This window comes from Eptatretus burgeri, chromosome 3 (assembly GCF_056783735.1).
Source record: "Eptatretus burgeri isolate ZD-2024b chromosome 3, Ebu_testis_v1, whole genome shotgun sequence".
Classification (NCBI taxonomy): Eukaryota; Metazoa; Chordata; class Myxini; order Myxiniformes; family Myxinidae; genus Eptatretus; species Eptatretus burgeri.
Window position 1 is genome coordinate 59,372,009 of NC_140963.1, and position 16,195 is coordinate 59,388,203.

Genomic DNA, 16,195 nt, shown 5'->3' on the forward strand with positions numbered 1-16,195 from the left:
ATTTCGACAACCGAGTTTTAAGCATCTTAAGCGATCGCAAAAACCGAAGACAAAATTAATATCGAAGTTAAAACGAACTCGTAACGTCGATCGAAGCAAAAATACTCCATTTCTCCACATTAATTTACGGAATTATGTTTGACCTCACTGTGACCTTGACCTTTGACCGATTTTCGACCAAAATCTAATCAGCGCTAGCCATCACCCTCCTGAATCACGTGGTGCAATTTGACATTGGAAGCTTCTTCCATTCTCGAGTTATCGTGCCTACAAACAAACAAACAAACACACACAAACAGAGGACGGAAGTCATCAATATACTTACGGAATCTAACAAGCAGTCATAGACTGATACTTACGAAATCATCAACTTGACCTCTGACCTTGTCTAATAAAAGTTGTCTCTCGAGAAGGTAGCGATGCAAACCAGAAGTTTCGACGATGATTCTGTACCAAACCATCAAAAATCGAATGTTTTGGATGCTTGACCTCACTGTGACCTTGACCTTTGACCGATTTTGACCAAAATCTAATCGGCGTGAGCCACCACCCTCCTGAATCACGTGTTGTAATTTGACATTGGTAGCTTCTTCCGTTCTCGAGTTATCATTTTTTGGATGTTTGACCTCACTGTGACCTTGACCTTTGACCGATTTTGACCAAAATCTAATCAGCACTAGCCACCACCCTCCTGAATCACGTGGTATAATTTGATATTGGTAGCTCCTTCCGTTCTCAAGTTATCGTGCCTACACACAAACAAACAAGCAGTCATAGACTGGTACTTACGAAATCGTCAACTTGACCTCTGACCTTGTCTTATAAAAGTTGTCTCTAGAGAAGGGAGTGAATCAAACCCGAAGTTTCTACGATGATTCTGTACCAAACCATCAAAAATCGAATGTTTTGGATGTTTGACCTCACTGTGACCTTGACCTTTGACCGATTTTGACCAAAATCTAACCAGCACTAGCCATCACCCTCCTGAATCACGTGGTGTAATTTGACATTGGTAGCTTCTTCCGTTCTCGAGTTATCGTGCCTACAAACAAACAAACAAGCAGTCATAGACTGGTACTCACGAAATCGTCAACTTGACCTCTGACCTCGTCGAATAAAAGCTGTCTCGAGAGAAGGTAGCGACGCAAACCAGAAGTTTCTACGATGATTTTGTACCAAACCATCAAAAATCGTAATGTCGAGCGAAGCAAAAATACTCCATTTCTCCACATGAATTTACGGAATTATGTTTGACCTCACTGTGACCTTGACCTTTGACCGATTTTGACCAAAATCTAATCAGCGCGAGCCATCACCCTCCTGAATCACGTGTTGTACTTTGACATTGGTAGCTTCTTCCGTTCTCGAGTTATCGTGCCTACAAACAAACAAACAAACAAACAGAAACGGAAGTGATCAATATACTTACGAAATCTTTAGATTTCGTAAGTAACAAACAGAAACGGAAGGCATCAACATACTTACGAAATCTTTAGATTTCGTAAGTAACAAACAAGCAGTCATAGACTGGTACTTACGAAATCGTCAACTTGACCTCTGACCTTGTCTAATAAAAGCTTGAATCAGTCAGAAGCCCAAGGGGAGCTTGAATTCTGAATTCATTGTGGTCTATGATTTTACACTGTGGTTTGCAGATAATGAGTCCCAGACAAAAACTAGATTTCTTATAAAAATTCCATTTCATTGTTTTTATTTTTAAAAAAGTGATTCAGTACCAGCAGGATATGCCAGATAATAGGTGTATTACTTTTCAGAAGAATCTGATAAAAGACTTATTATTTATTATATATATCAGTTATTCATTGCTGTTCCAGAATTTCGACAACCGAGTTTTAAGCGTCCTAAGCGATCGCTAAAATTGAAGTTAAAACGAACTCGTAACATCGAGCGAAGCAAAAATACTCCATTTCTCCACGCAAAACCTTAACGTCACTCAACGACGCGTCTGTTCGAGCGCACTGCATCATGGGACGACCCGTGATGCGTCGAGTGAAATATTTTTTATACAATCTTAAAACGTCTCCAAAACATCCGATTTTTACCAGAATTTCAACAACCGAGTTTTAAGCGTCCTAAGCGATCGCAAAAACCGAAGACAAAATTAAAATCGAAGTTAAAACGAACTCATAACGTTGAGCGAAGCAAACATACTCCATTTCTCCACATGAATTTACGGAATTATGTTTGACCTCACTGTGACCTTGACCTTTGACCGATTTTGACCAAAATCTAATCAGCACTAGCCATCACCCTCCTGAATCACGTGGTGTAATTTGACATTGGTAGCTTCTTCCGTTCTCGAGTTATCGTGCCTACAAACAAACAAACAAACAAGCAGTCATCGACTGGCACTTACAAAATCGTCAACTTGACCTCTGACCTTGTCTAATAAAAGCTGTCTCCGGAGAAGGTAGCGACGCAAACCAGAAGTTTCTACGATGATTCTGTACCAAACCATCAAAAATCGAATGTTTGACCTCACTGTGACCTTGACGGTTGACCGATTTTGACCAAAATCTAATCAGCGCTAGCCATCACCCTCCTGAATCACGTGGTGTAATTTGACATTGGTAGCTTCTTCCGTTCTCGAGTTATCATGCCTACAAACAAACAAACAAACAAGCAGTCATAGACTGGTACTTACGAAATCGTCAACTTGACCTCTGACCTTGTCTAATAAAAGCTGTCTCTTGAGAAGGTAGCGACACAAACCAGAAGTTTCTATGATGATTCTGTACCAAACCATCAAAAATCGAATGTTTTGGATGTTTGACCTCACTGTGACCTTGACCTTTGACCGATTTTTGACCAAAATCTAATCAGCGCTAGCCACCACCCTCCTGAATCACGTGGTTTAATTTGACATTGGAAGCTTCTTCCGTTCTCGAGTTATCATTTTTTGGATGCTTGACCTCACTGTGACCTTGACCTTTGACCGATTTTGACCAAAATCTAATCAGCACTAGCCATCATCCTCCTGAATCACGTGGTGTAATTTGACATTGGTTGCTTCTTCCGTTCTCGAGTTATCTGTTCCAAACCATCAAAAATCGAATATTTGACCTCACCGTGACCTTGACCTTTGACCGCTTTTGACCAAAATCTAATCAGCACTAGCCATCACCCTCCTGAATCACGTGGTGTAATTTGACATTGGTAGCTTCTTCCGTTCTCGAGTTATCGTGCCTACAAACAAACAAACAAGCAGTCATAGACTGGTACTTACGAAATCGTCAACTTGACCTCTGACCTTGTCTAATAAAAGCTGTCTCTAGAGAAGGTAGCTATGCAAACCAGAAGTTTCTACGATGATTCTGTACCAAACCATCAAAAATCGAATGTTTGACCTCACTGTGACCTTGACCGTTGACCGATTTTTGACCAAAATCTAATCAGCACTCGCCATCACCCTCCTGAATCACGTGGTGTAATTTGACATTGGTTGCTTCTTCCGTTCTCGAGTTATCGTGCCTATAAACAAACACACAAACAGAGGACGGAAGTCATCAATATACTTACGAAATCTAAAGATTTCGTAAGTAAAAAATACATTGCTCTCTCCGCTCTTAGTCCTCTGACCATCCCCAGAAACTCCAGGATGCATGCATTCTTCCAGTAACCCCCTCCTGGATAAACTTCCAAAATCCAAGCTGGCTGCACACCTCAACCATTTTATTCTTTGCTTCTTATATCTATGAACTGCCTTCCAGAGACTTTTCTGTCTCACTCTTCATTCCAGGGCCTCAACAGGCTGAGCACCACAGCTTCAGGTCATCCCTCATCCTGACTCATTGTATTTATTACCCCACATCAACCCTTCCCAACACAACCCTCTCACTCTATGATTTCAGTCCCTCTTCCATCCTCTTCTGTTTCTCTTTCTCTCTCTCTTTTTATGAAGGAGCAAGAACGCAGATTACTTCTGGATTTTTTTTTCCTTACAACCTATGTTTTAGATATAGTGACTTCTGGAGTTTCATAAATAATCTTTGTTGTCTTTCATTCTCCTCTTCTAAGATGTATGAGAGTCGAGTTGAGATGAATGTCACATTTTCAATCAAAACACATGACAATTACTGTCAAATTTATTAAATTATTGATGAAAGCCAGTTTTTTGCATCAAAAGTTGACTGTATAATCCAGTACTGATCATTTTGACACACCTTGGTGTGAAAAAAAACCAAGAGAGGTGAGTGATCCTTCATGTGTGAGAGTTCTAAGTTTGTTTGGTTTGGAAAAATCTGATGTGTGAATTGATTATTGGTTCTGAGAAGACATGATTAGGCATGACGATGGTGATCTTCATTGTTGATGGAACTTCGATTCACAACCTAATAAGTACAATTTATTTTGAATCGTAAAAAGATTAGCTGTCCTTATTCATCGTTCTGATTCATCAATATGGGGGAAGAAAAGATCATGGTTTTGGATGGGGAATAATCTGAGATGGTGGTGAACAGCTGTCTTGAAGACTTGGAGGGAAGAATGAGGTTGAAGAGAATGTAGAAGTTGGTTCCACACTCCACAGTTGGGGGAAAAAGAGGAGCAAATGAGTGGAGATGAGCAGTGATTCTGGATTTTTGGAGTTGTACCACAAGGGGGGGGGGAGTCAAATCATGGAAAGAGCAGAGGGTACAAGACCAGAAAGGAGGTGATGGAAGACAGAGAAACCACTGAATTATCTGGGATGGGGAAAAAACAAATGTGTCTTCACAAAGTTTGTTTAATGTAATATAAGTATCATGTATGGTATACAAAACAACACAGATACACTTAAACTTTTCACATATCACAGTATTTAAGAAGTAATCTTGATTAGTTTATGGTATTAGTTCAATTAAAACAGTGGGCTTACGTACTTTCTGAGAGGCAAATATTTTAAGTACATCTATGAAATCCAGTTCATGCAGTATGTCACGTTCGATACTCATTATTGCAAGCCGTGAGAGACGACTTTTTCATTGTTGTTCTTCGTCTGTTCTTTATGATCTTCCTCTTGGAAAAGGACTGTTTGCCACTGCAGTTGGACACCATCGGCACAAGATATAGCCTCAGAGCAATTTCAACATTTGGAAATGTTGCTTTTGAATCTTTCTCAAAAAATAATTCTGGAGAAGAACACTTCCTTTGGCATTGTTGTCTTCTTTGTAAACTTTCACAATGGCAGCAAAATGTGCGAATTCATTACCAAGGCTGTGCTCTAAGTCAGCCTTCAAGTGGCATGGAAATGTGAGGAATATGTGTGAAGCTTAACTGGGTTAGGCCTATATACAGTATTTTATGAACAATTAAATACTGTATATTTCATTATTAATAAGGTGAGTTGTCTGCTCTGTTGCATTGGCTTTTCATTCCAGAATTTACCTTTTGTGAGGTTATTGTTTGCTCTTGCCAAGTTCAAAAGCAAAAGGCAGAAGAGAGAAAATGCCCGCTCTGCTCCATATCAAAATATCCTTCCGACGTGCTTCATATCCTTCCGACGTGGGCAGAGCGTCAGGATTCTCATGGCCCGCCCTCTTTCAGTCAGGGGTGGAGCCGATCCACAAGGAATTGTTGGCGGCATTGTTGTTGTTTCCTGACGAGACCTTTCTTTTTACAAGCCCTCATCTGGCCCCATCCGTGGGATATTCACAAAAGGATCATACACACTTTTGTTAACCTAAGCCCTCGCTATTTACATTACAGCCACTGTCCTTTCTTCAGTGCATCAATGATCCCTCACAGCATCATATTGTTGTGCCCTGATTTCCCAGAACCCTGCTTTGTGGGGGCCCTGAGACCAGCATCTGGATTGCCCCCCAATTTAATCTGGAACTTCCTGGCACATACTTGCAGCTGATGTTTGGCCTGTGAGTAGTAGAAGGAGAGGCGTGGCGAGTTGGGTAGGGTGTGGCTCTTCTGCGGTAGCCTTGCAGACTTGCGCAGCCTTCAGCACGGTGGCTCCTGGTTTTCTTACACCTCCCCACCCCCACCAACTGCCCACGCATTTGTAGTCTGTGGCCTCCGCTGTGGCATAACACCTGACTCACCATTTTGCCAAAGCCCAGTCTGGGAGTGGGGTGACCTTTCACCCCGATAGTGCGGGTTCTGTGTGGGCTGCCGGGATGGTGTTGGGGACGGCTTTTCCCACCTAAACTACAGGCTGATCACTCAACCAAATGCTTAAAAGCATATAAAAATGGATTACAGAGGGTAGAATATTAAATGTTCAAAGTTATGGTGATTTTTAGACACACTCATGAGGGAGGGTGGACATCATCTGTCTAGACTCGAGACATAAATTGATTCATATCGAATATCACAAATAAATTAACTCGCACTTACTCGAAGATACTGTCGTGGCCAAAGATATTGGAACCCTTGCAATTTTTTTCAAACAACACCATTTCTTCCAGAAAATTGTTGAAATTAAATATATTTTGGTATCCACATATTTCTTTGGTTTGCAGTGGAACAAAACAAAAAAAGCTGGAAAAGTACTTAATCTTAGCTTATTCCACAGAGAAATCCTAAAATGGCCCAGACAATATTATTGCCACCTTTTAGAAGTTGTGAGAAATAATTCGATTTCAAGCAGGTGATTGTCTTTTACTTTGGAATTGAACTCACCTGTGGTGAGTTGCAGGAGTCTGCAATTTAACAGCACTCATTTAGCCAGTTTGAATGGAGAAAATGAATCATTCTGCTGTTTTGTGTCACTGTGTGTACAGCAATGAGCATAGAGAAAAGAAAGAAAGCTAGAAAATTGTCTGAAGAGGTCAGACACAAGATTGTAGCCAAACATGGACAATGTCAAGGCAACAAGTCCATCTCCAGAGACCTTGATGTTCCTGTGTCTACCGTACACAATGTTATCAGGAAGTTTAAGGCCCATGGTACTGTAAGGAACCTCCCTGAACGTGGCTGCAAGAAAAAACTCGATCGAAGATTGCAGCGAAGGATTGTTCGAATGGTGGAGAAAGCACCTCGATCAACTGCTAAACAGATTCAAGCTGACCTTCAGACACAAGGTCCGACAGTTTCAACTCGCAACATCTGTCGCCAACTTTATGAAAGGGAGCTCTATGGTAGGAGTCCCAGCAGGACCCCACTGCTGAGAGAGACATAGACATAGACATAAGAAAGCCTGACTGGAGTTTTGCAAAACGCACCTGAACAAGCCAAAATCCATCTGGGAGAATGTCCTGTGGACAGATGAAACCAAATTATAGCTGTTTGGTAAAGCACATCATCTCTATGTTTACAGAAAACAAAATGAAGCCTTCAAAGAAAAGAACACCTTCCTGAAAGTTCAACATGGAGGTTCAGTGATGTTTTGGGGTTGCTGTGCTGCCTTTGACACTGGGTGCCTTGAATGTGTGCATGGCATCATGAAATCAGGAGGTTACCAAGGCATTTTGGAGCGCAATGTTCAACCCAGTGTCAGAAAGCTGGGTCTCCATCGAAAGTCATGGGTCCTGCAGCAGGACAATGATCCCAAACACACTTCAAAAAGCACCCAGGAATAGTTCAAGACAAAACGCTGGACTGTTCTGAAGTGGGCAGCAATGAGTTCAGATCTAAATCCCATTTAACACCTCTGGGGAGATCTGAAAACAGCAGTTGGGAGAAGGCACCTTTCAAATTTGGGAGAACTGGAGCAGTTTGCACAAGAAGAGTGGGCCAAACTACCAGTGGAGATGTGGAGGAAGCTCATTCATGGCTGTAGGAAGTGCTTGACTGCAGTTATTTTGTCCAAAGGCTGTGCTACTAAATCTTAAGTCGAGGGTGTCAATAATTTGTCAATGCCATTTCTTTTTATTAACTTATTTAAAACTGTATATTAAGTTCTAAATAAAAAAACAAAGCTTCTATAATATTAACAGTGAAATAAAGAAATGTGGAGACCAAATACTTTTGTCAATTTCAACCTATTTTAAGAGAAAATTGTGTTACTTGAATAAAGTGCAAGGGTGCCAACATTTTTGGCCATGACACTTTTTACCACCGAGATAACCAAACTATGTAAGCAATGTTAACCCTGATAAGTCATTTCCACATTCTCCTCTTCCTCTTCCCTTTATAAGGGGTGAGGTCTGATGGCACTAAGCTTCTGCCCTGCCTTGACCACAAAACTCTTCCACCTCCCTCTGTCCTCAGCCAAATCGCTTTACTCTCCAAAAACCCCTATCTCATCGATATCCCTCCTCACACAATACTCCTATCTCAACTGCAGTTTACCTCTTTTCCTCCTACCGTGTTCCCTCGATCTATCCACTCTCTTTGCCATTCTCTCTTCCCTAATCCACAAGTGTCCAGCCCATCTCAACCAACAATTCACCAATCTCCCTGTCAAACTCATCTGCACACCAATCTCCTCCTTCAGTTCATCCATCATTATATCCACCCTCTTCACTCTTGCAATCCTGACCTAGTTGTTCTTGCAAACCTGCAGCCTCTGTTGTTGTTTTTCAGGCAGTGCCACCATCTTCAGGCCATAAAGATAGGCCGGCGTTACACACGACATCAGAACCTTCCCTTTCAATTTTCTTGATATCTTAGTCTGCCATTACTCCCTCCACCCTCATCCATGCATTCACCCCCACTTGAATCCTCCTCCGCACCTCTGCCTTGGACTTCCCGTCGCCGGTCACTGTTCCTCCCAGATACTCAAACCTATTTCCCTGTCTGATATCCTTTCCCTCTAACTTGGTATTCATTTATTTTCACTGCTGCCCAACCCACATCACCTCAGTCTTCTCCATCCTCATCTTGAGCCCGTTTCCCAAATTCCTCCTTCCTCTCCCCCAGTACCTCCTGTATCTCCCACCCACTCTCCACCACAACAGCCAGATCGTCCTCATACAACATCTTCCGCATACTACCCCTCAAGCTCACCTTCCTGCTTACCAGCTCCATCTCCAATATTAAACATGAGTGGGCTGAGAGAGCTTCCCTGCCTCAAATGGATGTTCGCGCTGAACTCCTCAGACATCCGAGGACCAACCAACACTCTTCCCTTCATTGCCTGATACATCCCTTCCACCAACCTGACTTCTGCTTCCAGCACTTCCTTCCATCTCAGTGTCACCATCACCATCCCTCTTGGGACAGTGTCGTAGGCCTTCTCCGAGTCCACAAATCCCAATGCCATCTCACCTTGCTCCTACAACCTCTTCTCCACCAGCTGTCTCAGTGCGAACATCCCACCTGTTATTCCCCTACCCTTTCAAAACCCCTGCTGCTCTTCTATGCCTGGTGTTGGCTTAATGGTTAGGGTGGTGGGCTTCGGATCCTACAATTCTGAGTTTAAATCCCACTTGGCTGTTAAATTAATACCAGGTGGAGTTGACTCTGCCTGTCATCCTTCTGAGGTCAGCAAAATGAGTGCCAGCATGCTGGTATACTGTCTCAGAGTGGCGACCCGTCCAGGATTGTGCCCGATCGCCAAGGAGACTGTTTAGGCAGCACTAACACTCTGCACAGAGTATGGTCCCAATGGATGGATGGATGCTGCTTTTCTCTGATCTCCATCTCCACACTCTTCCTTATCCTTCCATTCAGAATCCTCTCCAGCACCTTCATTACATGACTTAGGAGCATAATTCCCCTGTACTTCCCCGGATCTTGAACATTGCCCTTCCCCTTCCATATCAGCACAATTAACGCTGTCCTCCAATCCTCTGGAAGTAAACTCTCTCTCACACATACATTCAACAGCCTCTTTGTCCCACTGACTCTGACTTCTTCCATTACAATTATATCATCTATGTGCACACCTCATCAATGTCTGGTGCTCTTCTCTTCTTCATCCTTTTCAATGCCGTCCGCTCTTCCTCCTCTGTGATCTCCACTCACTCCACTTTCCCCTCTACATAACGTGGTAGCTCCAGCCTGCCATTGCTTCCTTCCCGGTTCAACAGCTCTTTGAAATATCCTTCTCACCAGTGGCTTATCGAGGAAAATTGCCGCCCCCTCGTAGCTCATTCTGAATTAAACACAAAGCCTAATTAAATAACGTTATTGCAAATCAAATCAAGTCCAGCACATTTGCAAGTAAACAGTTACACCTTTGTTTTCCACCCTTCAAAATCGTCATCGGCCAAAAAACTATTCAGTTGTTGTTGTGACTGTGTGGTTCACATCTTCCTAGCCTTCAGTGACGCAAACTCGTCTCGTGAACACAGGAATGAGACACATTGGCATAATCGCGTGGGGGGGGGGGGGGAGGGCGGTCCACCCCGGGTGACATCGGGGGAGGGGTAGGGGGAAGGGAAATTGAGGGGGTGCCATTGAGAGAGTTGAAATACCAGTATGATGAAAACTTACGATGGATTTAGTTGCAAGTGACATTATAATACTATTATTTACTGCATAATAAAGACAGTAACTCAATAATAAAGTTGATTTAGTTGTGACACCAAAATAATCTTGAGTCCAAGTTCCCGAACGAGAAAGGCACGTGTAAGATTAGGTCAAATAATAATAATAATAATTATAAAACACCAGTTGATCGCCCCCGCCCACTTCCTTTTTTGTACCCTCCTCCTTTTTTATTATTTGTTATTTTGTCAAACATCCTGGGAAAAAAAGAAATCGCACCATATCGGAAGGAAGTTGTGCAGTGAAGCAGCGACACCGCTTAAAAAGTGGCTCCGTGGGGGACAGACGGTTACTTCCCCAACAGGTGGGGTGACCTTACTGTCCTGATGCAAATAAACAACACAAAAACAACGAAACGACAACAAACTATTATCGAATGAAACGCTGTGCGTTAGAGGATTCTTGTTCTTCTTTTTTGATAGACGAATGGAAGACAGGACATAAAGTAAGTATATTGAAGCGGTTTGCACCAATTAAAATCTATTTTCTTACTTCCAATTTGCTTACTACAGGTACAGTACTGTAATCCGGTTGAAATTTTATTTGTACACATGATGTTTTCTGAGTATTTGACTTTTTAAATTATTTATCTCAGGGAGTGGGGGGGGGGAGTGCCAAAGGAAGGGCCCACCCCAGGTGCGAAATACTCTGTCTCTTGATATGCCTCTGATGAGACGGGAACACAGAAATGAGTTGAGAAGGGCGAACTGGATTGAGACGGAAACACAGGAATGAGATGGGAACGGCATACTGGAATGAGCTACGAACACAGGAATGAATGAGACGCGAACACAGGAATGAGACGCCAACACCTCGCTACCTCGTCTTCAAATTTAGTTCCTTAGCATGCCGCGCGCTCCTTTTTGCCCGTTCCCTCTCTTTGAGACATCGTTGGCAACAACCATTGGTCAGAAAACAGAGGGTGAGGCCATTTGCATAGTTCAACCCCTCCCTGCACTTGCGCTTACACACGCCATGGGAAAATTGTCCTCAGAAGTGTCGATAGTGATAGTTGATACAACAGGTATCTATCTCCTCCGCCGTTTATGATCCGATCTTCGAAATTCCTTCAGATTCTGATAATATGGAACAATATCTAAATTTGGTCAGGCCGGTTTTTTGAAATTCCTCCTGGTTATCGAGTCACGTGTCTTCAAAGTTTGAAAAATCGTCGATGTGATACGGTCAAAAAAAAATTTGCCCGATCTTGATGAAACTTGGTATGTAGGTAGGGGTCGATGAGTGATGCATGACAGTGTGACTTTTGACACGATTGAAGGTCAAGGCCACTCCAAAGTTGAAAAATCGTCCATTTTCAAAATCTATCTCCTCCGTCGTTTGTGATCCGCTCTTCGAAATTTCTTCGGATTCTGATAATCTTGAACAATATCTAAATTTGGTCAGGCCGGTTTATTTAAATTCGGCCTGGTTATCGAGTCACGTATCTTCAAAGTTGGAAAAATAGTTGGAAAAATATCATCCGCCATTTATGACTCAGAAATGATTTCTGAGGTCCGGTTTCTATCCTTTTGAAGACTCATTGATCATAAATGTTCCAAATCAACCATTTTCAAAATCTATCTCCGGATAACTCAGAAATGTAGTTTGATTTCTGAGGTTTTCTATCCTTTTTACTCCCGGGCTTTCGTCTGTACGTTGAACCAAAAGACAAAACGACATCGAAGCCGATCAGAGATCCACATCTGCAGAGCTTCAGAGATGACTGTCACCCCCAACCGGGGGTAATTTTCTTCATCCATACTACAAACACCACAAGCTTGTGCTGGGTGGTACCATGCTCTCCTGCTTCTGCCTTACATTCCTTAACCCTCCATAACTGTCGCTTCCTTACCACCACCATATCCATTGCTGTTCTATGCTGTCCTCTCCTGTTGGTAATCTTGTGGCTTTCTCGCTTTCGAAAGAATGAACCAGCTGTAGCCATCCCATTCCTCGCCACCAGCTCTCGACTCTCTCTATTCCTCGTTCCCCCAAAAAATTTACCAAAACATTCCTCTTCACCTGGCTCCGCTACTGCCACATGTACGTTAAAGTCCTCCACAATGCACAGCATCACCTCTAGCTCAACCATTCCCATCATCCTCTCCAGTGCATCCCTGAATTCCTGCTTCTCCGCCTCAGTCCTTCCCGTTTGTGGCCCATATACAGACGTAACACAAACTATTTGCCTCTGTATCACCAACCATGCCATAATTATTCGTACCTCCCTCTTTCTGCTCTGACCGCCTGCTTGCTGATCTCTTCCGATACTATTATTCCCATGTCATTACTCCTTCCATCCCCACCTGCATGCATCAGCTTTTATCATCCTACCTACCCCCTCACCCTGTCTCCTTTCCATTTGGTCTCCTGCACACACAACACTTCCAAACTCCTTCTCTGCATTATCTCCACCACTTTGATCCCACATTCAAAAAAATACACACTGAAAACTCAGCTTTAATGAGATGGAAATGAGCAGCTCAGATTTGACCATCCACATGGAAATTCCCCGAACCGGAAAATCAAATTGAGACAAATCCTGAAATGCACTTTGAATCTCAAGTTCCAGTATGTATACAGTGCTTCATGTCCTAGATTTGCAGCATGAATTGGGTGGTTTATGATTGTGATCCTCCATTATGCAGAATTGCATTTATATTGTTCTGTGTGATGATTTTTTTGCAGGTGGTTTGAGTTGGTTTTACTTCAACAAGCCAGATCGTTACACTAAAAATGCCGGTTCCACCACCACCACCACCACCCCCACCTCTAATGCTTTCTAAGGTTGGTACATGAAGTTTGTAAAAAAAAAAAAAAATATTTGAGTCAAGGCTTGTGCAAGAGCTAGGACACTAAATGGATCAGGATGTGACACGAAAGAAGGAACAGCAGAGACAGAGACAGAGACAGAGACGACGAGACACCAACAGCAGAGTTGAAAGACAAGATAGAGGGAGACTTGGACAAACAATGGGGGACAGAGGGGGGCAGGAAAGGACACATGAGGTAGACATGATGGATAAAGAAGAAAACCCTCATGAGGGGAAAAGATGGGAAATTTAAGTGGGTGGAGGGCAGGGGGGGTGGGAATGGTAGAAAATATCATGGTTTTGGATTGGGGATGATCTGAGATGGTGGTGAACAGTTGCCTTGAAGACCTGGTGGGAGGAATGAGATTGAAGAGAATGTGGAATTTGGTTCCACAGGTGGGAAAAAAGGAACTAGTGCGAGTAGGTGAGCAGTGATCCTGGGTTTCGGTCGATTCACCAGAAAGGGGTTGATTGTGGACCGTGTGCGCCATGCAGAAACCTGGTGAGGATAAAGTAGGAAAGAACAAAGGGTGCAATAGTAGAAAGCTGGAGGTAGAAGATTGAGATAGAGAGACCACCGACCTATCTGCGATGGGAAAGTGAAAGGCCCACAGACTCAGCTTCAGTGTGGGAGATTCCAATGATTTTGAAGGCCTTAATTTCCACGATGTCAAGCTGAGCAAGGTGTGAGGCACAGGAGCCAGCCCAGAGGGGATAGATAGCAGTACTCGATCAAGCTGCGGGAATAGGAGTTCAGCGGTGTCAAGGTAGGGCTTTGCTTGATGTAGGAGGCCAGGGGTTGTCAGACTGTCCTCCCAGAGAGTGAAAGTGTGACATTTGTCTGGATTGAAATCTGAAACACGTATTTCAAGTGTTTGACTGGGCTGACAGGATGACCTGCACACTCACCTTTAAGCTGTCTAGCCTGTGTTTGAATCCCGACCCAGCTATAAACTGCCATCCTGGTGTTTTAAAGTCAGTGTGAGTGTGACTCATCAATGGTTGTGCCGTCCCTTGGATGGATGTTAAATGGGTGTTACATCTGCCATCGTTCGTTGGTGGATATAAAAGATCGCATGGTGTCCTTCGTGAAGAGTAAGCGAGCTATCGCCAGCGCCGTACCCAAATTCCAAATTCCTGCCCTAACCAGCAGAGGGCCTTTCATCAGCGGCCCATCCGAACTAGCCAATGATGCTACCCCGCAGCCTAGTACCTGCATATGAATGAACAAAGTCTTCAACCAACTCGTGATTTTGTCAAGGTCTGAAGAGATGGAAGAGGCTGCAGCCTGCCTGTCTGAAGGAGGAGTGATGTCACGGCAGTGGGTAGAGTCATCAGCAAATGGATAAAGGGGATTTTTCCAAAGTCAGAGAGATCATTCATAAACATCAGCAATTGAACTGGGCCCAGATTCACTGCTTTGGGGCACTCCAGCCTTGGCAGGGAGAGGAGATGAAAGGATTCCATTGAGTGCCACACATTGGCTACGAGAATAAAGAAAGTCGGAAAGCCACATGTGGAGTTGGCCTTGAATGTTGGCAGATAATTTGGAGAGCAAGGCAGAATGCCAGACTGTATCCAAAGCACGAGATATGTCCAGAGAGACGGCCTTGATCTAATGTCTGACATTGAGGGCCTCCATCCATTGTTGGGAGAGTAGGAGCAGCATGTCCAATGTAGAGTGTGACCTGGTCTGAATCGAAATTGGTGATTTGAGATGAGGCTGTTGTTGAAAAGGAAGGATTTCACATCAACTGTTATGATGGATTCCATGACCTTGCTGATGATCGGAAGTAAGCTGGTTGCTCTGTAGTTGAGGGAATCGATGTTTGCACCTTGTTTATGTAATGAGGTGATTTTGCTTCCAAGCAGATGGAAGATGTGTATGCAAATTATAGGGTGAACAGAGCAGAGGGGATTGCAAGAGCAAGAGGGCAGGTTTTTAGGACACATGAGCTGATGCCATCCGCTCCAGTTGCAGAATTAGAATCAGAATTGGAGTCAAGCAATGCAAGAAAACTTCTCCACCTTCTCAGATGCTAAGGACACAGAGTCCAGGAGCAGTTGGGTATGACTGGGAAGGGTGGGTACCGACACCCAGGAGATGGAGACACTAGTTTTGGAATCGATCTCAGAATTGAGCCATTCTACTTTCTCACGAGCAGAATCTGCTGTGGTGCCATTTGAAGTGAGAAGAGGGATTGAGGGGGAGCATACTCCAGACAGACTTCACAAGTTACCACTAGGTTTTAGAGGAGCGAGACAAGTTTGAAAGTTCAACCTTGAGGTTGGACAGATGTTGTTTTCTGGCTCTTCTGAGAGTGGATACACACTTGTTGCAGACTTTTTGGAATGCAATGAGATTGCCTTCGGTTGGATTAGCTTTCCAGGGAGAGAAGGCAAGTTGTTTCTTCGGGCCTTGACTATGTGTTAAAAAAAATAGAAAGGAGAGGGGGGCATGTATCTTTGGAAGAATTTCTAGGCTGAGTTATCAGCAGATGTAGAATCATAGATTTATTAGACCAGTCCTGAAGTGAGATTGCTGATTGTAGTCCCTGCCAGTCTGCCTGAGTGAACTGTCAGACTCACCGGCACTGAGGTGGCTCTCTGAAAATAGCCAGATATCTTGATTCTCACAAGCACATGATTACTAGCTTTGAACTACAATGAAGAAGAATACCACGAAGATGTTTGATTACACTAGTAATGGAAATTTGCGAAGAAGGGCAATATAAACCTTTGCAATCACTGCAAGCATCATGTGCTCCTCTGAAATGATTTGATGTTAAAATCCCAGAAATTGTAAAATGTATTTACAAGATGCATGCTCTCTCTCTGTTTGAAGTACCACTATTGAGCGCACACGTTTGTCTTCGTTTGAAGATTTTACCTGGTGTGCCGACATTCAAGGAATTTTATTTGGCAACTAATGTGATTGCTAGATTATGCAGACATAGCCAAATGACACTTGTTTGATCTGGGTTTGATTCCGAACCTGA

The 16,195-nt window shown here is 43.3% G+C and overlaps 1 protein-coding gene across 2 annotated transcripts in view; it reads left to right on the forward strand.

Moving 5' to 3' along the window:
* Positions 1 to 16,195, forward strand: part of LOC147029997 (WAS/WASL-interacting protein family member 1-like) — an 88,630-nt gene that overhangs the window by 25,490 nt on the left and 46,945 nt on the right. For both annotated transcript variants that reach the window (XM_085873601.1, XM_085873602.1), the window contains exon 2: positions 13,072 to 13,170. In XM_085873601.1, coding sequence (XP_085729727.1) covers positions 13,120 to 13,170 — 51 coding nt within the window. In that variant the 5' untranslated portion in view covers positions 13,072 to 13,119. The remainder of the gene's footprint in view (positions 1 to 13,071; positions 13,171 to 16,195) is intronic.